This window comes from Oreochromis aureus, linkage group 7, assembly GCF_013358895.1.
Source record: "Oreochromis aureus strain Israel breed Guangdong linkage group 7, ZZ_aureus, whole genome shotgun sequence".
Lineage (NCBI taxonomy): Eukaryota > Metazoa > Chordata > Actinopteri > Cichliformes > Cichlidae > Oreochromis > Oreochromis aureus.
In genome coordinates this window covers 43,763,113-43,787,221 of record NC_052948.1, presented here as the reverse complement: position 1 = coordinate 43,787,221, position 24,109 = coordinate 43,763,113, and the positions used below count along the sequence as shown (strand labels likewise).

At 40.7% G+C, this 24,109-nt stretch overlaps 2 protein-coding genes across 6 annotated transcripts in view; both read right to left on the bottom strand.

Annotated features, from left to right (window-relative positions):
• The window catches only part of bmpr1bb (bone morphogenetic protein receptor, type IBb), a 56,221-nt gene extending 45,755 nt beyond the window's left edge, over positions 1 to 10,466 (bottom strand). For 2 of the 4 annotated variants that reach the window (XM_039615798.1, XM_031742526.2), the window contains exons 1-4: positions 10,333 to 10,466; positions 7,732 to 7,793; positions 7,030 to 7,099; positions 3,635 to 3,794 (exon numbers count right to left, since the gene is read on the bottom strand). The gene's annotated coding sequence lies outside the window, so the exon portion shown is untranslated. Of the gene's footprint in view, positions 1 to 3,634; positions 3,795 to 7,029; positions 7,100 to 7,731; positions 7,794 to 8,030; positions 8,113 to 10,332 lie in introns of all 4 variants that reach the window. The other 2 variants (XM_039615799.1, XM_039615800.1) reach the window with 2 other exon arrangements.
• A 431-nt stretch (positions 10,467 to 10,897) lies between these two features.
• The window catches only part of pdlim5b (PDZ and LIM domain 5b), a 34,384-nt gene continuing 21,172 nt past the window's right edge, over positions 10,898 to 24,109 (bottom strand). For both annotated transcript variants that reach the window (XM_039615198.1, XM_031742484.2), the window contains 10 exons: positions 21,317 to 21,353; positions 20,489 to 21,006; positions 18,101 to 18,255; positions 17,265 to 17,292; positions 14,547 to 14,710; positions 13,131 to 13,311; positions 12,765 to 12,945; positions 12,267 to 12,387; positions 12,069 to 12,184; positions 10,898 to 11,955 (listed from right to left, as the gene is read on the bottom strand). In XM_039615198.1, coding sequence (XP_039471132.1) covers positions 11,866 to 11,955; positions 12,069 to 12,184; positions 12,267 to 12,387; positions 12,765 to 12,945; positions 13,131 to 13,311; positions 14,547 to 14,710; positions 17,265 to 17,292; positions 18,101 to 18,255; positions 20,489 to 21,006; positions 21,317 to 21,353 — 1,591 coding nt within the window. In that variant the 3' untranslated portion in view covers positions 10,898 to 11,865. The remainder of the gene's footprint in view (positions 11,956 to 12,068; positions 12,185 to 12,266; positions 12,388 to 12,764; positions 12,946 to 13,130; positions 13,312 to 14,546; positions 14,711 to 17,264; positions 17,293 to 18,100; positions 18,256 to 20,488; positions 21,007 to 21,316; positions 21,354 to 24,109) is intronic.

Below are 24,109 nucleotides of genomic sequence, written 5' to 3'. Positions count from 1 at the left end.
TTGGTGAAGGGGAACCCTTGTCAGATGATAAAACACAGGTATGATGCTTCATATCTTGAGTTTGGATTACAGTTTACCACTAAATCACATAACTCGAGTAGTTAGAATGTATCGATGACTACTGCCATTAGACAGCTATGTCTACAGATGCACATGCACGCAATCCTTTCAATCATCAACCTGGTAATTAAAACTGTACCTATTATAGAAGGGACAAACTAAAGCTACAAAACATTTAGTATGCTACAAAAAAGCAGCAGCAAAGACAACATATGTTCAGCACTAAGTTGGAATGATGACCCTCCCTTTTTTCAAATTTATACATGTAGTGGACTTCACTTGTACTAACCCTCGTACTAAACGTGACAAACATCCACGCAAACAACAGAATGTACCATTCCAAACATGTTGGAACAGACAAAGTTTGTTCTGAGTGAAAACCCTAAGGGCTTTGTCCTTGCCAGAGCATCTCTCAACCCCCGTCTTCTATCCCAACATCCTTCATCCTTCTGATGAAACCCTGGGGAAGGTTCAATTTTAGGGACTAAACTCCAGCTTTGCCCCTAAAGACTGTCTCTCTCCCTCTGCTCTGTTTTGCTTGGTTTAGGCCAATTTACTGCTTGCACTTATACTATTACCACTGTCAAGGCACCATATTCCCACAAGAGCGAGAGAATATTCCCACAGTACAGTCCTGATGTGCAGCTTACACCAACACTGAAACCTAGTAAAACAACACTGAGGAGGACCTCTACGAGCTTTGCCAACAGGCCTTATTGACAAGTTAAGACCATTAACTTTACTCGCTTGTTGACACTGGTTTGCCGCGATGCCCCATCATCAGTCAGTCTTGAGTGCTTTGGATGAATCCCAGTCAGACCTGAATCATGAAGCTGGAGGCACATCTGGGAAACAGCGACCACAGTTCAGTCCACACACAGACAGTGGCCAAAAAAACTCTGCCTCCTCTCTGTCCAAAGCTGTCAATGTGACTGTGGCACTCCTGTCCGTGATTGATGACCGTGGCTCTGCATATTTCTGAAGCTGACACGTGCTGCCTCTGTTGGCCGGGAGTCCTCTCTGTTCTATTTTGTTTACATTATTCGTCTTATTTCTCTGACCAGCCCAGCTGTCGAGCGCATGTATGGAAGGGTTTTTTTTTCCATGCCCTCAGTTGTCCAGGTATGTGTAACGAAATCTTGAGTTCTGTTTTGAAAACCCTGGGAGTTCCAGTCGTTTTCACATTTGAGGTTTTTCTTTAAGCTCCCCCGCCCCCGCCTTCCCTCTCACCCACTTGTACTCCCATAGAATTGTCCACCCAAAACTTCTAACTGCTTAATTTGTAGCACTTCCAAAAAGTAAAACAAACATAGGTTTAAAAAAAACAGTGGGCACCACCCAGCATCTTGACCACTTTATGTAATGAAGTAGAAAACAGTTCTTGTGCAAAGGCCTGTGTGTGTGCCTACATTATTAGTGTTTTTAAAATCAGGCATTTTCAGCTTACCTTTTACGTTGGCATCAGAGAGAAAAAAGCTACTGACTTTCCAATTTCTTCATGTTTTATGCTCAAAACACGAGCTTTCGGCTTGATCCGATGAAAAAATGACCAATCAAAATAATTGTTCGAGGTTACAGCACACAGTTGGAGAACAAAAGGAGCACCTGTCTACCAACACAAGTACAAGCACAAACAAACACATCAAAAAACACACTCTTCATAAAAATTTGGGGAGTGAGAATGACTCTAAAACAGGGACATAGCTGTAGGTGGCTGTTTAAAACACATAACTGTTGCACTTGTTTCATGACACAGTCTTGCAGTTTAGTCACTCAAACTTAACTACTTATTTCATCTTTTGCATAACTGTAAACTGAAGCAGCTGATGCTGAAATCAGACAAAGATCAGGTATAAATATTAGGTTCTTTAAACAGAAAAAAAGTTAATTGAGTTAACAGAATCAGACCCACATACGAGTGTGTGGATCCAACAGGCTTTCAGACTGCACAAAATGTCCCAGATTGAACATTTTCAATGCTTTACAAACAGATGCAAAGTAGCCTATGAGTGAATTTGACTGCAGGAATGAAACTAACCATGAATTCCTTATACGTCTACATGCATACAGCAACGAGGTCAGTAAAAAAGTTGAAGCAGTAGAGTACAGAAACCAAGTAACCGTCTCCTGATCCTTAAAATGTGATCTGTGCATTGTGGCACAGCAACATTGGTGCGTGCAGCTCCACATGTGTCACCACATAGAGGAAATTAACAGCTGTAACTTCTCTTAAACACCTGCAATAACAATCCAGCGTGTAGCAGGTTAGCTAGCTTCCCTACTCTCCCTCTCTTTCTTTGCGTTGTCATTTGATCCAGCCTCTGCCCTACGTAAAATTCTCAGAGCTACAGAAGAGGTTTGAAAAGCAAAGCAGAGAGGCCGGTCTCTTCTCAGTCTGGATACAACCGTAAGTAAAGATGAAGGAAGAATGAAAGATTGAGGTGGCCAACATGTGTTTCCCTTGGACGTTCATTTAGAAAGCAGAACATACTCTCCACTGAGTCTGTATCAAGTCTTTTTTAGATCACAGTTGGAACTGAAATACACACAGAGTTGCCAGTGGGGCTGGGTGGCTAAAATAAATATGCTGATATTACTAAGCAGTTACATTTAAAACAACGAGTCTTCCAAAGGCGTCGCTTTAGTCGTTTCCCATATCGTCACTTGAGGGCAGACCCACCGCAACTTGAACTAATTTATTTAGAGGAGCCTGGAGCTTTTCTTTCACTGATGTCATCAGTCATCTTTGCCGCAAATACAGAAAACAAGTAACTTAATCGCAATTGCAAACACCGCTACCAAGGTGAGTCAAATTAGGCTGAATGCCAGCGAGTAGCTGTAAAAGGTTTAATGGTTGAAATTTCAAGATTTCCAGAGTAACGCGATACACGATAAACTTCCACACAGAATAAATAATCTCTTCCGGAAAGCAGATCACAAAAAAAAAAAGAAAAAGTTGGGAAAGCCTTGAAAACCGTGACAGCTCAACACAAATGCAAACTGTTTTAACAAAGGAAAACAGGTGTCATTAAAGTGTAACTGTCCACCAGAGATATATTCAGCAAACGAGGCTTGGCAGCTTGTACCTGCTCTCATGCAACATACAGTAACATGACTCACCTTTTGTTTGTGGCAGTGGTTTATTTAATCTGAGGTTATAGTGCTTTTCATGAAGTGTTGACACGAGTTTGTCACCTGTTACCTCTTTTGGCTCATTCCCTAATCTCGCGACTAATCCCAAACCCTGTCAGGGATTCCACCGTGTGTCGTGTGTGACAATGTATGTGTGTGGTTGTTTCCAAATAAAGCAGAGCGAGCAGCTGGGATCCAAACATCACAACAGAAGCTGACGACATGCTGAAGTGAACAATTAATCTCCAAACGCCGTGAACGCAACTGACAAATGTGGAACACTTTATCTTGGCAGGATCTTCTCATGTGGTTCAAGGTAACTCTATTTTTAATCATCGGCACATAGAGCGCTTCATTCTTCACCGTATGTTCCAGGATGTGACTGGGTCTTTAATTAACAGATTAGCATTGATATGAGATGTAATTCTGAATACAGACTCACCTGATCTGATCTATGCAAACTCAGCTTCTTCTACTGAAGTATCCTCCTCCTCCTCTTCTATCCCCGGGCTTTAAAATGCAAATCTCTGATGTCAGCACATTTCCTCGCAGACTGCCTCACAGGTATGACTCTGAATACCCTCTGCCCTCTCCCAAACCTGCTGGAAAACAAAAGACACACACAAAACCCATTTTGCAATCTGTCATCAAGGGCTGGGAAGCAGGAAAAATACGCACGAGACAGAAATTGATTTCATGTGTTTCTCCATCTCCTCTCGCAGTCTGACTGGCACTCACTGTCGCTTCCTATTAATCAGACGCGGTGCAGAAAAAGGTCGACAGCAGAGCAGACGTGCTGAGGAGCGTAGAACAAAGCTTTTCAGATTAGTATGTTGAAAGATCAAACTGTCAAACGAGATCAGGGTGACATGTTTTGAACGAGGCGAAAGGCAGAGCCCGCTCTTTATACACATATAAGGAAATATGAACTTCTCAGGAAAAGAAGGCAAGCGCCATGAAACATATTTCAGAGACCTTGAGACAATATTATATGAGCAAAATTACAGTGAGCCACAGCTGGGTGCTGAAGCGAAACAGCGAAGTTCCCTCACGGTGGAAACAGGTGACTCGTACTGTGTTTCTGGGTGGTCTGGGCTGACCTGTATTTTCTTAATAAACCAGTAAGTTGGGGTGTAATTATAGGCTGTCAAGCTGCCAACGTGTCAGACTTGTATGTGTGAGTGAAAGTGCTGACAGTGTCATATCAGCTGGCTGAACTTACATGTGAAACATATATACACAAAAATGGAGAAAATATTTGCATAACTGTAATTTTTTTTGTTTTAGTATCATCTTTTTTTCCACCCACACAGACTCACACAGCTGTCTTTTATTTGCCAGGATCCAGCAGCAGATGGTGATACATTGTGAACTTTAACACACAGATTCTTGACATTCTTTATGGGTGTGAGTTACTCTCCAACTCAAACTGGTGTTTGGCTTCAGGACGCTTTTCTTTCCGGAAACAGCAGGTCACTGTCGCAGAAGGAGTTCAAGCAATCCTTTCCCACATATACAGGCTATTATTGACCTCTCTACATGCAGTAAGTTCATTTCTCAGCTCCCTGACTGAACACCGCTTGAAACAAGGACTCCAGGTTGGAGCTGCGTCAGCATATTTTGCTGTGTATGATGGGTCTTGCAGTGGCACGCTCGTTGCTTAATGTAAAAGGAATGCTAATTAAACGATGCAACAAGCCAACTCAGGGCTGAAACCAAGATGCAAAGATATAAAAATGTATCCATGGGCTATATTCATGGACTGTATGTTTATATTGCTGAAATGCACTATGCAAGTAGGTTGAAATATTTTTTATGCAGGAAAATATGTAGAAGTATCAATCACAAGATGACCTTCCATAACGCCTCTGAGCTCTCAGACCGCATCCATCCTGAAAGAGTATTACATTTTTTTATACACTCACCGGACACTGTATTAGGTACACCTCCCTTTTGTCTTGAGAACTGCCAAAATTCTTTGCATCATAGATTCAAGATGTTGCTGGAAACATTCCTCAGAGATTTTGGTCCATATTGACATGACAGAATCACACAGTTGCTGCAGATTTGTTGGTTGCACATGCAAGACGTGAATCTCCTGTTCCATCCAAAAGGTGCTCTATTGGATTGAGATCAGGTGACTATGGAGAGATTTGATTACAGTGAATTCATTGTCATGTTCAAGAAACCAGTTTGAGATGATTTGAGCTTGATGATATCATGGCACATTATCCTGCTGGAAGCATCCATCAAAAGATGAGTACACTGTGGTAATAAAAGGATGGGCATGGTCGGCATCTGCTCAAGTAAATTGTGGGTTTTAAATTGTTCTCAGTTGGTACTGAGGGCACCACCTCAGTGAATGGCACCTGGCGTGGTTTCTGCTGCTGTAGCCCATCTGCTCCAAGGTTTGATGTTTTGTGCATTCAGAGATGATCCTCTGCAAAACTTGGTTGTAATTAGTGGTTATTTCAACTCTTGCTATCCTATCAGCTTGCTCCAATTTGGCCATTCTCCTCCTACCTCTGGCATAAACAAGGTACTTTTGCCCAGAGAACTGACACTCACTATTTTCTTTTTCGTGAACCATTCTCTGCAAACCCTAGTGATGGGAAAATCCCACTAGATCCGCAGTTTCTAAAACACTTAGAGTCTGGCACTAACAGCCATGCATGGTCAAACTTGCTTAAATCACCTTTCTTCCCCATTCTGATGCTCAGCTTGCAGGTTGCCTTGACCTGCAGCTCAGTGCATTTAGGCACACACACAGTGCCTAAATGCACTGACTAGAGAACAAACTGTTATCTATTAACAAACAGTTGAACAGGTGTAACTAACAAAGTGGCTGCTGAATGTAAACCGGATAAAGATAAATCATACTGGGAGGTAAAAATTGTACTTCACAGTTAAAAGGAATGTGGAAAAGGGGTCCTCTTGTCTCATCAGTCAGACCATGGCTATCTTCAAACCTTCAATTTTACTAACCACCTGTAAGGTTTCGTGACTGTGTCTTCCACAGTTGTGATACAGACAAACAACTGCCAAAGAACTCAGACTACAACTGTGGCTACAGCAGGTTACACAAAGACAGAATCAAAGGGTGAAAATAACATGGCTTATACTCTCGTATTGCCCTTGTTTGAATTGGATTTGATGAATTCTTCTGGTATTCATTTATACTGACATTTTGAATTTTTGGAATTCTGTGTCTATTTCCTTGTTTCAGCATCGTCTTAACATTACCATAATTAAATTTCTTTCTTTTCTTTTTTGGTCTTATTTTTATGAGAAGGTACATTCATAAATACAGTGCTCTACTAATTTACTCAGGTGTGTTTCTGAGAGTGTCTAAAATGTACTACACTATATCAGATGTTGATCTTCTTCGTTTCAGTTAGTCAGGTCAGTAGAGGGAGTCTGAGCCTGACCCAAAACCTGAGTGGAGAAAACAGGATTCTATTATAGTCAGAGCGGTTTATTTTACATAGCCTATCAACAGGCCGAGCAGAAAGTCAATTAGCCTGCCACTTTGGAGGCTAACTGCACACACACACACAAACACACACAGGATGAGCTCTGTCAAATACTACCTCTAACTCCAGGAAAACAGCCTATCGTGATCAATACAGCTTTTAGTTTTGGATTACATTTTCTTCACAATATTATCGGTGTGGAGCTTCAAGTGAGACCACTCAACTTCACATTTGTGAGTTCCCATTTAACAAAAGAGCTCGGTTTTACAGTCAGTCATGTGCATATAAACAGATACTATGTCATTCCATTTATAAGAAATGTTCTCAGGCACATGGATAGAGAGTGCATGAGAGTTTGACTCACCATCCAAACCCAGGGCATCAGAAAGCATCCTGTCACCGTGCCCGGCCAGAGCTTCAGCACTTGTCTTTCTCTGGAAGAAAAAAAGTGGAATTATTGGAAGAAGCTCATATGTCTGTCATAAAACTGCAGACTAAATTTCAAATTCAGGTCATTTCCCCACTTTCGCATTAACCCAATCACGCAAGGTACTCTTATCCTCTTCTGCTCGTCGATCTTCAATCATCTTCCACTCATTCTTTTTTTTTTTTAAAGACAATCCTATTTTTCTCCAGTAATACGATGAACTTACAGGCAACCTCCCATCATCTTTCATTAGTCTTTCATCAGCAACCCTACATAAAACGATGAGTGGGTCATTTGTACTTATGTGTTTGTGAATAAGCATTAATTGTCAAAGTCCCAGGGGAATCTAAGCTAACTGAAACAAGATCGATTGGAACATGTAACCTGTGCTTCCAGGTTAATTATATCCAGAGAGGAGCAATAGGAAAAATCTACAAATGACGACAGAAACTTACCATTTAAAATACAGAATTTAACTAAGGCAGGATAAGATTTCTGAGAGAAAAGCTTCCCAGGTGCCACCTATGTTAAATACTGTTCCTGTTTCAAAGAGGAGCATAGTACGGAGTTTTTAGGATGGGATGACAGACAATAGCGGACAAAATATGAGTGAATGAATGGCAGATGGAAAAGCCATACCTGTGGAAAATTCTTGATGTGAGATGCTCTTCCTTCAGGGAGTGCACACAGAGGAGAAGAAGCTAAAAGAAATGATGAAAACATATAAAGTCCTGGCAGCTGGAAAAGGCATTGAGCAAAGCCTGTCTGTAACTGGATCTCTGATAGTTTGTATCTCGATATACTCCATTTGTCTCTGTGCTCGTGTTACATGAGTGTGAGGTGATGAGTTAAAGTCTTCATTATTGCTTTTCTTCTGCAGCCCTGACAAAACTCTATAGGTAAAAACTTCTCCCTCCTCCCACATATTCGGTCATTACCTGTGCGGTCCCCAAATACTGCTCCTATTGAGCTTGTTAATATGCGGCAGTCATCTCTGCCTGGATTGGCTGTCCTCGCTTCCTGTAATTATAAGGGAGGAAACTTGAGGTGAAGGGTCGCAGCTTGCTAAGTTTAGCCCTGTGGACAAATCCAGACATAGGCCAGTATCTAACCACAGTGATTAGGAGTGTTTGTGCATTTATGTGCACCACACGCGTAAATATGAGGCTATTTGATTTAAAATTCTGATTTGTCTAAAGCCACATATCCATCACTTGTGATTCCTCATCATTGCTACACATTTCCACCCGTGAAGGTTTCAATCAACCAGATGAAGAAATCTATTGGTTAATTACTCTTAGTCAACACTGCAGTCCGTACAGAGCTCTGTGGGAACTCCATCTGACATTTTTCACAGACAGGGCAGCCCACATGCTGCTGCACAACAGGCCTAACAAGTAGAATATACACACACTGTGTTAGTCATCAGTGCCAGCGAGTCCGCCACACTGAAACACTTGTAGCAGGAGTCTGCGGTAGACCACAAAGGGCTGCCTTGCCAGCCACCCTCACTTGACATGCCATCATGCCTAAGGACAGGCGTGACTCCTGCCAGGGGCAGAGCCAGGGCAAGAACCGGGTGGTGGGCGGTGGTTTGATCACTCTCTGTGAGTTTAATATTACCATAAACACTCACTCTGTTGTGCCTCAAAGAGCCTCTCTGTCTTGTAGAGAGTTAGAGGGGCTGCTGATGTGTTCCAAGTCTACACCACAGGCCTGAATGAGGTGTATTGCTCCCACCAGACTCAGAGATAGTCGTGTAAACATGAGACGATGTCATAGACAGTTTACTTTGTGTCATCCGTTCAATGGTCAAGTATTTCCATCAACCCTATGCCACTGAACTCTAACAGAGAACAGTCCCCCACATTCAAGCTCCTGTCTTAAAGACCTCATGGTACCATATCATCCCAACTGAGCACTTCACTCTCAGATTTGCTGGCTTAATTGTGGTTCATAGTATATTTAAAAGTAGAATGGGAGGCAGAGCCTTCAGGTTTCAGGGCCCTTTTCTCTGGAACCAGCTCTTAGTTTGGATTCAGTAGACAGACACCGTCTCTACTTTCAAGGCTAGGCTTAAACTTTCCTTTTTAATAAAGCTTATAGTTAGGGCTGGATCAAGTGACCCTGAATCCTCCCTTAGTTATGCTGCAATAGGTCTAGGCTTCTGGGGGATTCCCATGAGTATTTCTTCTTCACTCATTATGTCTTTATACACCACTCTGCATTTAATCATTAGTGATTATTTACCTCTGACTCTTCCACGGCTCGTCATTTGTCCTGTCTTCCTTCCCTCAGCCACAGATGGACGCCCCTCCCTGAGCCTAGTTCTGCCTGAGGTTTCTTCCTGTTAAAAGGGAGTTTTTTCTTTCCCCTGTCACCAAGTGCTTGCTCATAGCTGGTTATCTGTTTTTAGGGTCTTTACATTACAATATCAAGCACCTTGAGGCAATTGTCGTTGTGATTTCGTGGCATATAAGTAAAATTGAATTGACCCGTTAATACCTTCAATCTACCTCTAGTCATAGAGGCAATGTAAATCTTACTGTTTATGTATTTTATTCCCCCTGCATTTTCTAAATCCCAGCTGACCAATGAGTACAACAGTGGCAAATCAAATCACAGTGATTATTACATAGACTTTGATTATATCATATGATCTTTATCGGCTGATGGAGTTGACCCAATTTGATTTTGATATGTAATCAGTTTAATAAGTCAATAATAATAATAATTATATATCTTATAAGTGAACTACTGGGCTAACCTGATCTGGTGATGAAGATGACCGTCATAACCAATGCAATGAAAACAACTTTGAATATCTTTCGCAAAATTGGCCAAATTGTCGATTTTAACAGGAGAGACCTTGATAACAACTTTACTCAGTGGATTAAAACAGCTGTCTCTTATCATAACGCAACTCCGAGGCCATCCTCAATCTGATCAGGCATCAAAGATGTACCGCCGCGATCAATTTAAGCATCATCAGCACCGTCACAGACTCCACCAATAACGCTGCCCGGCGTCGCGCAGATCGCCCGCAGCTGCTGCCACTAAATAAACCCCCTCGTAGGGAGCCAAATAAGCACTTCGGCTGAATTCATTTGAACGGCAGCACGGAAAACAAATCACGGACCCCTCCGGGTTTCACTGACGAAAGCCTGGACATCCACTGCACGAGTACTTCCCAGTGCAGCTCAAACTGCGCTCCCACAGAGACAACAAAAGTATACTTACAGTCTCTTCTTAAAGATGCACAATACAATCCCAGCCGGTCCTAATTTCAGATCTACTCTGGTCTCTTTTATTTGTGCCCATGTGCCTCTATGTCTCGAGTTTTCCAAGTGTAGGCTATCGATAGTTTTTGGAGGCTGCTTAAATCTCGTGTCCCACAGCTCCCACCTCTGACGTCTTGGAGAATGGCAATAACCTGAGCTCCTGCAGGGTGCAGTTATTTGAATATCACTGAATATGTTTTCAGTTATCCCTGATCTGTCACACTTCATAGGCTATAGCAGTTACAAGACAAGACAGAAGACCAAATGTAGTTTCTTTAATTCTTATATAGAGATTTGTAAGCTACTTAAATTTCTTACTGAAGTTTAAGTGCATGGTGCCCGTCTGCCTGCCTCTTAAGCTTCCCCTCATAATAATAGTTCCAACTGTAGTTTTATAGCAGGCACATAAAAAGCAGTGATACATCACACACTCATCTCAATGCTTTCTGTCCATCTAACGTTTCATAAACAGAGCATAAACAACTTTCATCTAGTGTCCGGTGCAAAAGAATAGAATAACATGGTTTTGAAGTGATGCATGGCAGCCAATGTTGGACTGTTTTATTTCAATGAATGCATAGAAAGTGTGCAAAACAAACAAACAAACCAAATCCCGACAGCAGAACTCCACTTTTGAAAATACATTTTAAAATTCTTTTGGTAACCTGAAAATTCCACAGAAATGACAAGTTATGGTACGCAGCCCCGGGGGGCGGGGATTGAATGGTTTAGCACAAAATAAGAAAAATAAAATGCATTTTAATGCCAGGAGCTGGTTCAATACCACTGGAAGGATGCTCATTTAAACATTTAACTAGTGAAGTATAGACTTTACAACATGAACAGAAACAGCTGGATGTCCCCACTTTATTCACTTGACATTAGGAAGTCTTTTCAAAATACTCCTGGATGCATCAATAATAAAATACACGCACAATATATAAATTGCACATTTTCATAGGTTACTGCCTGGTGTTTTCATTTCATTTTGATAACTAAACAGCACATCAATTAAAGATTTTACTAAAAATTACTATTAATAATATTTCCCATTGTTTTGCCAGACTAAGTGATCCCTGTCTAAAATATACTTTGTTTTTATTTAAAGTTAAATAAGCTTAATTTTTAAACCCTGTAAACTAATTTTTTCTCATCTTCAACACACCACCACCAAAACATGGGTATTAAAAATGCATCGGTGTAGATACGGAACTGACAAAGAAGTCAACAGTGCACTGAATTTACTCTTGCATATTCTACTAAAAGTTATGTGAAATAACTAATGATAATAGCTAATAACAATACTAGAGCAGAAAATGAAGCTTACGGTGGAATCTCTGACCAAATATTATTATTATTAAAGAATGACAGTAATCCAGTTTATTTATTTATTTTTGTTTAAATCAAGAACATATTTAACATTTGCTTGAAATATAACTTGCTGCAAACTGATGCCCCCTCTCCCTCTTATGTATATTCACAGAAGGTGAGCTCAGATGTTGACGGTGTGGGCGTGTTTCTTGCACAAAGGTTTGTCTTTCTTAGAGAAGAATGCCTGACCCTCCAGGTTAGTAGAGCACACCTGTAGAGAGAAACAAAAGTAATATAGTTGGTTTACTTAATGCTACATTGGCAGTATTTACTTATGTGGATTTCCAGCTCTTGTTGCACAGAGAAATCGTCTCCTGAACATACCGCGCACACAAAACAGGTGTCGTGCCAGGTGAATCCTAGAGCCTCCAAGAACTTGTCCCCTGCCTCGATGGGGAAGTCGCAGCCATGACAGTTGGTCCCAAACAGGTTGTAGTAGTCTGAGTGAACAGCAAATTGACCAAATGTTAGTCAGTTTGAACAAGACATTGTCTTTATTTTCTTTACAAAACATCGTTTAACCTTTTTCACAGTATGGCTGTCCGTCCTCCATGTGAAACGTGTTGCCTCTGATTGGGAGGTGGCAGGCCGAGCAGACGAAACAGGACACGTGCCAGGTCTGTTTCAGGGCATTCATGATCTCCTGTGGAGAAAATATATCAAATTAAACACTTTTGAGCTTAGTATGAATAATTTTTGTATTTATCACAACAAAATGAATTAAAATAAAGTGACTATTTCAGTGTTAGCAGATGGACAGCAGCTCCTGCTATAAACACATGATTGTACACAGTTAACAATATTAAGGAAAGTTAGCTACAGCTTACATATGTATATGTGCTACAATCATATTACAGTTCTTTTTTGAATATATGTCAACACACAGTGTGTACTGTATATTTTTAAATGTGCAATCACACACACTTCAGTGGATTTGATCAGTGTTTGCTTCATTTCCTGGACTAGAGTGGAGGGTAATATGAGTTGCTAGTTAAAGCAGACTAAGACACTTTAACCCACCCCCAGAATCTTCTGTTGGCAGCGGGCGCAGGTGGGAGCAAAGAACTGCTCATAGCACTGCACACAGTACACCTGGTTCCCCTCCTCCACAAATCCATGGTCTGCCAGGGAGGAGCGGCAGTGAGCACAGTTGAACTCCTCAGGGTGCCATGCCATACCCATGGCCACAAGGAATGGTCCCCTGGTGGGATTGAGCACAGATCATAAACATAAGCAAAGCATCACTTGAGGAGTTTTACATAAACATTCTGCAGAATAAGCTGTAGGTTGTACAGACCTTTAGACTTATTTAAATGTAAATGTAGCTGATGAAGAATATTTTACTGTTCCAAAGCTCCTTTGGCGAATGCAGTTTTTCTGACGTACCTGATGATATTGTTGCACTTGCAGCACATTGGGGTGCGCGTACCAGCTGGGATGTGCTCAGCACGCTGTACCAGAGAGTTGAGGTCCTCGGGATGTGGCCGCGGGGTGGGGCGGTCTGGTCCTTTTGGAGCAGGATTGGTGATTTTGCCAAATGAAGGAAGTGCTCCACCCTTAGGAAAACCTAAATGAGAAAGAGCTATGGGTCAGATGATTGAAGAAAAAAAAAAAAAAAAAGTCCTGGTTTATGTTTCAAAATGAAAATGAACAAACAACTAGTAGTTACTAGATGCAGTTAATAGAAAAGAAGAGATTAGGGGCGTGTGTGGTCGGATGAGGAATGGGAATTATTTGATGACTTCAGTGCCTGAACCATGACAGATCAGGCTTGGACAGAGCCACCCAACTGTGATTTTCCTACTGAGGCAAACAAATTCCAAGACACCTGGAAAAACAGAACGGTTTTTAACAGAAACTGATTCTTACTGGAAGCGATTTTTAGGTCTTTAAACACAAAGGACACTGAGACTTTTAGAGCTGGGGAAAATATTTTCTCGAGTAGCAAATGCTATTTGCCTTTTAGGCAGCAGCTCTTTCACCTCAGTCTGTTTTTGTGGCTGTGATTTTATCTCTGCCCTCCTCACAGCTTCAGAAAACAGGCATAGAAAAGCTTTTAATCCAAACACAATGAAAGAAAGGATTCTGATGTGATGATGATGATGATGTGCTGCAATTTAATTTGTGAAAATGATAAATTAAACCTATAAACACTGTAAATCTGAATGATGCATGGCACATTCCACATACTCAGCCCCCTTTCACAGATATGTGCTTGTTTACTTGAACTCAAGCACTTGTTAATCTGATAAATAACAGTCAACAAAGACCTAACTGTGTCGCCTCCTGCTCTCTCTCTCTCTGAGGCACCTTTCAGCAGATGTTTTTAAAGGCTTCCAGGGAAATACTTTTGGATGCACAGTGCATCTGTTCATGTGCGAGAGCATGCTTTTATCATACAGCTGGATTGATAAAAATGATCACAGGGTGATTCCTTTCAACAAAAAGAACATTTGCTTCACTTCCTAAAGTTTTCATGGCAGGGTTTTCTGCATTTAAAGAGCAGCTTTTAAAGAATAAAACCTATAAAACGTCACTTTCACAATCTATTTGGCTAAGGAGATCTTAGGAAAACCCAATAATCTAAGCACATTAACTGAATACCTCTGGCTTTTATAGAGCTCATAATCTTAAATGGCTTGGTGTCAGGTAAGATGAATGAGTGCTGCCATCTGTAGGCTAGAAGCAACAACTACATCACATAATCTATGTTCAAGGCAGAAGCAGAACCATGTAAGTGGCTTTAAACAACAGAAGTAGGAAGAGAAAAAGGGAGGATTTCTATGCAGGATGTTACTCTACCTGATGGAGCTCCAGGCTGATAGGGGGCTTTGTTCTGGGCTGCAGGACTTTTAAATGAGGAAGCAGGGACAACCTTGCCATTTGTGGGTGCTGCTGCAGGTTTGGAATATGTTTTCGCTGCAGGTGAGGTGTGCACAGTGGGATTGGTTTTCTCAACAGCCTCACTAAAAACAGATATGCATATGTCATAATTCAGCAACACACACACATACATACATGCGCGCCTGTGTGCACAGTAATTTCTCCATGACTTCAGAGGACATTACATTGACTTTTTGATACAGTATAAACCCATAACTACTACTTGTTTGGCCCTAACCTATAGTTAGACTTGAACTATGTTTTCACCTTAAGCTTTAATGACTAGCAGTATGATGAGTCACTGGCTTACATTTGCATAATCAACCCTCTTCTTTGAACTGAAAATAAATGTGTGTACGGAACCATTTTAACCACGTCTCCCTTGATGTAAGAAAACTTGCAACCGTTGGAGAGACAGTGACAGACGGCAAGGGAACCGAGTTAGCCAGACAATTGCGCGATCACTCGGCAGTCCAGCTTTGCTCCAACAGGTTAACAATTTGTACATCTGGATTATTTTTCAGCCAGATCACACTGAATCTTATCAAACAACTAGGTCTATGTGTTACAACAGGTTTTGTGTTTATTTGTAGTTTTGATCTCATCCAATGTGTTTTCTCTGTCTTATGCTGTCTGTAATGCGTTACTGTTTGAATGACCAGTAACTCATATAAAAAAACAATCCAAGCAAAAATACACCGAGAAGTTCTTCTAGTGGACAAGCATCATGAAGAATAATTAACTGTTTCAAACTGGATGCTATTTTGAATAATGTAATGTAATGCAGTTCTGTGGAAAACAAAGTACATCCTTACTGCTTCCATAGGAATTAAGAGGGTGCATAGCTACTTCCAACTCATTAATTGATCAGAGCGTGAGCAGCATAGGTTTTGTCATTTTACTGGTTTGGAGCATTTAGCATTTCTGTTAGCACAAATATGGTTTGTATTCCTCTGAATACCAAAGTATTTTAGAGTCAAGTGTGAGGCCATATGTCCAACAGCTAAAGCTAACTGAATGATCACAAGCTCAGCAGGAAATCTATAACATAATGTCTGAAAAAGAAAAGAACCCGTGTGCTGCAATGGCCCCATCAAAGTCCAGACCTCAACCTAACTGAAACGCTCTGGTGGGACTGTGCTTAAACTAACGCCCTAACAAGGTGCAGAATTGTGGAGTTTTTATTACATGACTGGAGATTTTAATTTAAATTCTTCGTGTACAGAAAATTCTTTCACATCACACACATTCAAAAACTGGAAATTTCTTACTGGCAAAGTGACTTTTTTCCATCACAGGAGAATAAAAGAAGAAAACAGTGGGAAAAGATCAAGAGCAATACAGAAAGAAGTTTATTGAGGTAAAATCATACAAGGTGGACAAATATCACTTTGGTTAGTGTAGAAAATACAAGAAAAAGACACAGAAAATGCTCAGAATGCTGAAGAATAAGATTAAGAGTGGAGGCTCAGATATGAACAATTCCCTACAGAAACACATACTATACACTACAGAATCATGTTGTGCTTCATTTGCAATTAAACACATGTACTTTCATGCATGAATCATTTACATATTTAAATTACATGTCACCAGAAAAAATATACTTTAAAACAATTTTTGCAACATCGTTTGTTTTCGTGTTACTTTAGAATTGGAAATTTTAAAAGAGTTTGCCAAATGATGGGTAGAACTATGCTGCTGCGCAAAGGCCGACAATGCAAATTTAATAATGGTCAAAATTACATAAAGCATTAAGCAAAACAAACCCTTTTCTACTACACATTTAGCACTCGTGCTGAAACGCCATGATGCCAGTCTCTCAGCTTGTTGTACTTGTGTCCTATAACTTCTGGGTCCAACTTGTTCAATCTGATTTGCCCCGTGAGAAAGGATTAAAGAAAAGAAGAGAACAGGGAAAGGTTGAAAGGTTAAGATATCAGAAATGAAGTAAAGACAACACATGCAAGCAAGGAAGCAAAGGCATGAATTAAGGAAGTATAGAAAAGAAGTGCAAAGCTTACCCTTTATAAAACTTTTATTTATTAAACAGAGCAGATGTGTAATAGTCACTTCTCCCTTAAGAGAAGTTAGTGAATTAAATGTCACTAACAGAAGGAGAGCAAGAATCTCCTCTTGGCAGAGCTGCTTTTACCCACGTACCATTTAACAACCCACAACGCGCAGAGTGAATGACACACTGGTTGGTTGGGGTTCTGGTACAGCGTGCAGACTGTGTTTACTGCGGATTAACTCAACTTCAACATGAGAAAAGCCGTAGAAATCACGGCCTAGGCTAAGCCCGTGGCTGTCTCCACTCACCCATCTTCCCCCCCGAGAGCTTTGAAATTGGCTTCTCCAAATTAAGAATGATTCGAGCGTTAAGATCAGGAAATCAGTGCTTTACTCTAAATCACAGGCTCGTCCGTATGCTTATACAATTATTCTGAGGGCCAATTCTGAATCCAAAACCTCGGCGATCAAGAACTTCTTTTAACAGTACAACTGCCAAAGCAGATGCATTTCTTTCTGCAAAAGTACTCAAAACGCAGACACCCAGACAGTGAGAAAAATGAAGCCAGACAGAGGGGGGAAAAAACCCCTCAAACATACACCAAATAAGATTACAGTACTTACTTCTTTCCACTGTTGTCTGGGGTTTGTTCTGCAACAGAAAATAACCAAAAACACCAATGAAAATGAAACTGAATGCAGAGTAAATAGTCAGTGAACATATATGAAGACACATGCTTTTATAATTTAGGGGCTGTGGACATAAAGCTTATCGGCTTCTGAAGGGAGGCAAGGCCAGAAAAGGTTTTACGGTCAGCTTTCTACAGGTTGTAACTTTACCTCTACTCGAACCTATTTTAGGCTCATTTTGTGATAAGACTTCCTGATCTATTCTCCAGTTGCTCAGCTGCAGACACACCAGACAGAACAAATCACATGTGTTTCACACCAGTCTGGTAAGTGTGCCTGACAAAATTAGAGGGAAAAGACATCTGATCTTACTTCACTGAAGTGAGCCACTGTAAATGTCATCATGCATCTGAACTGATCCACAAACACTTGCACGCACTACCCTTAGAGCTGGAGGAAAAGCCCAAACCACAGCCTGCTCATGTAACATCAAATGTCACTTACAGTCAAAACTGTAATATGAAATAATAAATCAATCATATGGTGATGAAAGCTTTCTTCTATTATTTGAGGAAGCTGCAAAATCACTATAATCTACACCAGCAATAGAAGTCCGAGTATAAAAATGCTGTTATTTGAAATATTATACTAGAAGTTAGCTTTAAAGAAAGTGAAATATACTATATAATACAAATATAATATAATTAATTAAATTGCAATTACAAGCAGTGGTTTAGAAACTGGAATTTAACACTGAACTGATCCTTACAGTATCTCCTGGTTCCTGAAATAATGTCCAGCTAGTTTCAGCATTTTATTTTGGTACACACCGTTCTCAGTGCCAGTTATCTGGGCCAGGATACGGAAGGAGCGTGACTGGGAGGTGCCTGTCCGTGGGTGCCAGTCCTCTGTGTCCTCAATCAGACGCTTCTTGCTGGCATCACTTAGTGGGGATGAATGATTCTCAGGCTGCACAGCGGCTTTCCTTTATCATTAAACAACAACAACAAAAAATCATATTAAGGACGTGGTAAACTTTTGTGCTTTAAACATGCATCAAGGAGGATAATAGCTGCCTGACATAACACAAATAATGAATTTAGTACAAGTTCAAATATTTAACACAGTTAAAGAATTTTAGATGAACACTCGAGGTGTAACACTCCTGCCATCATGGCAACCAACACACACGCTGTGCACACGTGCAAAAAGCTCAGTACTGAGTCAGTATCAATCACAGGTGCAGCTTGTAGATGCAGGTTTCACAATGTGACCTAAAAGCTATTCGATTTTTACCTCCGAGGTCTAGCTGGAGGTGAAGTTCTGCAGACGAGCAAAGAGAATGTACAGAGGAGAAAAGGAACAAGGACAGAAATGATCTGAAAGTTAAAGCCTCATAGAGCGCCAAATATTTAGTATGACATTATACTGATTATATGTGACACTGCTCAGATTTTTCTACGTCTCACTATTGGAGTAAAAGTTAGCCAGTGAATAAAATCTATGAAATGTCCTTAAAACTCTGCTTAATGTCTAATGCTTGATGACATGAGTTAAGAGAAGCCAAAAACAGTTTAATTCAACACACAGACTGCATGTTAACAGCAGGGAGTGACTGAGAAACAACAATGGCCACGATTCACCACAAGATGGGAGTGATGTGCTCTCAAATTAAGGGCTCGTCTTTTCCACCCGAACTAATTTTACCGCACTCTAGAATACAATAAGTGTAGTGTTCGAGTACCGGTCTAAGCTTTGAGTCAATTTAATGTCAAAAGCCCAAGTTTATGCAAGCTGCTCCACTGTGTGTTTGTTTCAAGAGAGAGGAGACGCGGTGTGATCAAAAAGTACACAAAACAGGCTATTCTCAGCCAAAACACAATACACTGGCTGCGATTTGATTGGCCTTGAATAAACACAGTAGCAGATGGAGCCAGACAGATGCAGAGCTGAGTGACTTAAGAGGCCCAGTGTGATGACAGGCCAGACTTCACTGGGTGTAAACACAGTATTAACCAGCACAGAGCCTGATGCTACTAAAAAAATAATAATTAACAGTATGAAGTGACCTCCTGCTGGGTGTCGTGTGGGGGTTAGAATCAGAGATTGGTTATTTACAGGGTTTCACAGTTCCTTGGACCTTGAAATAAGCAAGTATGGTAAGTTAATGAATAGAAACATAAGGTTTGTGAGGATTAGGTCAAAGAGGTGCAAGCAGCATGCCTTCGGTAATCATAAAGTAGAGAGATGTAAAGGCTATAATCACATTCCACATGGTTAGAAAGCTACTTTATCATTCACTGCACTAACTTGGTATCTGTCTCTTCTTCCTCCTGTGGGTAAAGAAAGGGTAAATGGAAAATAATTGAAGCCCATAAGGAACATAAATAGACCAGTTGGAAGGAACAAGTATAGTTCAAACACCCTTCTGAGAGAATGTGCATTGAGGAAACCACAGGAACCACAACAAGAAGACATGCAGGTTAGCAAACAAGCTCACACACACACACACACACACACACACACACACACACACACACACACACACACACACACACAAACTACCTCTAGAGGCCGACAGTCCAAGATTTCAGGCAAAGAAAAGACTGACGAGATGGTAAAGAAAGTAGTTTTGCATGTAAAGGATTTTGTACTTCAGTATCATGGTGCACAATGTCTGTTATTTTCCATAGTTTATATACTAAAAAATAAATTCACCAATGTATAGTTCAGCAGTGCACTCTGGTAACATAAATCACATCGCTATGACCCATTTTTTCACTTGACAGAAAAAAATAATGAGTGGTAAACCTAGATCAGCCTACTGTAGCCCGGCTACTGATCCAAAAACCTGCTGATGAAGACCAATCCAGCCAAACTGCTTCGTCTGTGGTCTTTAGAAGAACATAGCTGCCAGGATTTAAGCTAATTAAAAACAAATGTTAATGCAAGTACTGCATTTTAGGTAGAGTATCTGTTCGACAGCTGTAAAGTGTAAACGAGCTCCCACTGCCAGTGAGGTAAGAGCGGAAAATCAGATTAGGATATTGCATATTCATTTAAGGCAATATTTTAGGAAATTTGAGACGCTACGATGTCTGTGGTTTACTGAAGCACACATTGCGTTTATATTCGTAAATAATAGTTTGCACTTATATCAGCTTAACATAGACCAGATTCCAGCTTTAGTTCCTTTTAGACTGATAAATGGTACATACCCATTAACATGCTCTGACAGTCCCTGGCTCTCCAAAAGACCTCGCCTCTGTCCGATAGCCACCTCACAAGCATTGGCATTGGAGTAAAGGTTAATAGGTGTGTTATAGACAGAGGGCTGTGGGACGTTAGGATGGGAGGCGGTGGTTGTCATTCTGGCAGGAGAGGAGGAGTTGGATGAGGAGGAAGAGGTGGATGAGGACGTGAAGGTGGAGCGACCAGGGCTGGGTTTGGGAAGTGAACTGGCTGGAGCCGTGTCTGTGGCAGTTTGGCTCGACCTCAGCGGAAACGGAGGTTGCGGCAGTTGGGAAGGTGCGGCTGGTGTAAAAGCGGATGACTCAGAGGGTATAGAAGCGACTTTAGGAGCAGCCGGTGAGGAGGACGCCCCACTGCTGCTGCCGCCAAATGGACGAGCGGTCTTGTTGTATGCAGGAGTGGCCTGACTTATTGGCTTGGTGTATGTGGTGCTTGGGGAAGGGTGAGTGATTGGAACGGGCTTAATGATTTCTTGAGGTTCATCCTGCATGAAAGTGAAGACAAACAACATGCACAAACAAGTTCACAACAAAACATCCCATGCGTGTACTATAAACCAGCATTCCCAACAGCACAGCACAACATATAAATAAACCGTGTTTTCACACACTTTGTTTGTGCCATATAGGTTAAAAATGGTGCTCTGGGCCATTGCACAAGCCAAACCAAAACTGTGGTCCAACATAATCTCAGAAGGGCACAGCGAGGATGCTTACATACATATTTCATAAATAAATAGAGATGAAAATAGCTTAAGCTAATCTATTTTTTATAGCAAATATTTTCCTTCATACCTTGGGCACTCCATCTTTAGGGGGGGCAGCAGAGGGCCTGAAAAGACAGAAAGAAGACTATTTAATCAGTGCTCATAAAACATCTTTTCAGCATCATTTTGCAATTGACTTGGTTTCACTAGACATGCTAAATGTCTAATAGATAAACATGGTTCAAGTCGGGGCTTAATTCGCTTGTGGACAATTAATAGGTTTCATTATGAGCTGCCAAACACCGGTCTTATATTTCACGTCTCCATCTTTTTCCAAAGGCCCTGTTCTCAGACCTGTTCTTAGGATTAGAGAGGATTACCAAAGAATATCTGGAGAAGGTGTAAAAGCATAATCAATATCAATTTCAACAAAGGCCACGGTGGGAAAAGAGAATCACTTCAACGGACAGACATCTGCAGTTTATCCACATGATTCAATTGAATACAAAATGCACACTCGGTATAGACATCTCATGTACAGCTCTCAACCATACAGTTCACTGAAAACAGCCCGATTTACAAGCCTGAATATGACCGCTACTGCTGAACCCTAATTTAGAGTTTCTCTACGTAGAGCCTATAATGCAGCCTACGCAAGTGGCTGACGCCATTGCAAGCATTTATACCTGTAACAGACTGTGTTGATGTGGTGTGTTGTTACATTTCTAGGGAAGTGCACATCAGATTACGTCATGTTTCAGCACACAGTTTGAGAACGGTTTGCGGTTGCAGTGTACCTACTACATAGATTTAATGCAGAGAAACAAATAAACCGTAACATGGGGAATTTAATTAAACAAAGGCTCACACAGACTGTTATACAAACCTAAATGTAGAAACTTAATGGCTGTGTGGAAAATTTAATTTAAAAAAAGTAAACTCTTCAAAACCTAAACTATATTCTTTAAAAAGAAAGATCACCTTGCACCAATTCAGAGTAAAAGTATTAATGATAATAATCACAATGTGTGATAATATAATCTCTTTGGCACCTAAACATCCCCAGGGTCGTACTTTTTGTGTATTCAAATAGATGCAAAGAAATAGCAGCCTGGAGAGGAGGAAATATTCAACACAGTATTCTTTCATAAGTGATTAACAACAAATATATATATCACTTGTAAGTGTTGCAACAAAGCACAACCTGCAGTATGTGTGAACTCACTGTAATTTAAAGCATGTTTTCTTGTGCAGCCTGGTGTTGAAGTGTGGGATAGATTTGATTTGTACTTATGACCAAAGCAGCTGCCATAGTTTTAGCTGCTGTGGGAGAAGAGACTAATCTGTTTTTCTCAAGAATTCTCTGCCTGAAAGAAACTGTTTAATGCATCTTTCTATTACTTTCTTGTGATTGGCTGCCCCTCATAAACCAGAGATGTATGGCTGAGACCATCATATGACGGATATATGCTCTCACTGACATCATACAAAGACACTTAGAGCAGTCTGAAGTGATTACTTGTACATATCCAGACTTCATATTTTCATAATTTGATGCTTGGCTACATTTACTATGAGCCACCACCACTGTAACAGCATATATAAATAATGAAAAGCACAAAACATGGTTAGTGATGTCTTACAATTCAAATACAGACAGAGGCATTCGTTAACAATGCGTCCTATATTTGGTCTGAACATGAAGACAATGTGCCTCTTATGCCTCAATAAGATAAAACAAAAAAACAAAAAAAGCAGACAGTGAGTCAGCAAGGCTGGTTCCGGACCAGGAGCTACGGTATGTCCCCTGGCTCGCTTCCTTTCACTGCCATCCCTTATAAGGAAAACAGTCAACAAATGCACGCATTTCCTTTCTGACTGTGCTGAAGTGCAATAACTGAGCCAAAACCAGGTTATTAAAGAGCCCCACCCTTCAACCAGATGTTGATGTCATCTGTGCCCTTACTTGCATTGACGGTTTTCCACTTAACAGTTAATATACAGTATGCTTATTTTCCAGTGTACTATTCCAATGCACCATTAGGCTATACTTGCTTATGAAGGAAACACCACACTGTGCCAAGGAAAACAGCAAAAGGTCTAAAGATCAAACAGCACAGTCCATGAAAAACAGAAACCAGCCTAAAATGAGGCAGTATGTATCCGATATCAGTGTCGCAGACTGGGGCAGCTGGGCGGATTCACTCTGTCAGCCTTTTCCCAGAGCAAACTGAACAAACACTTGACAGGGTGGTCCCGTGAACATCTGCTCCGCTCAGCCCCTCTGCTATCCTAGCTGGACCTGCTTTTGTTCTCCTATGACAAAGAGACAAACACTGCGTAACACAACGGGCCCACGAGTGTGTATTTAAGGTTCAAAGTCCAGCTGTATGTGTTGGTTAAGCTCAGTTTAACTAGATATTCAGACCTGAGAGTGTCAAGGGTGTCGTGACAACTATCCGTGTTGTTCTACTTTTCATTATGAAGCTGGTTTCTGTTGAGGAGTATTCTCTCATTGTAATTTATGGAAACAGTAACTATTTTTTATATTTTATATAAGATTACTGGACTGTTTTCCTTCTGTATCAAAGCACCACTACTTGTATTACTCTATATGCTCATGATAAAAACACAGTTTCCCCTTTAGTCGTTGTCTAATCGTGTGTCACAGGCAAAGATTTACGTGTTATGTGCACAAAATTCTAGATTCTAGATTATGCACCAAATGAAATGATGAATAATAAATATTAAATCTGGTTGACTTCTAAATTAGACACCAAACAGATTTCTTCAGAGGGGGAAAAAAAGAAAAAAAAAAGCTGAGCATGGTTTTCATCAACATAGACTTCTCAGTGTGCCCACTCTGTCACACACACACACA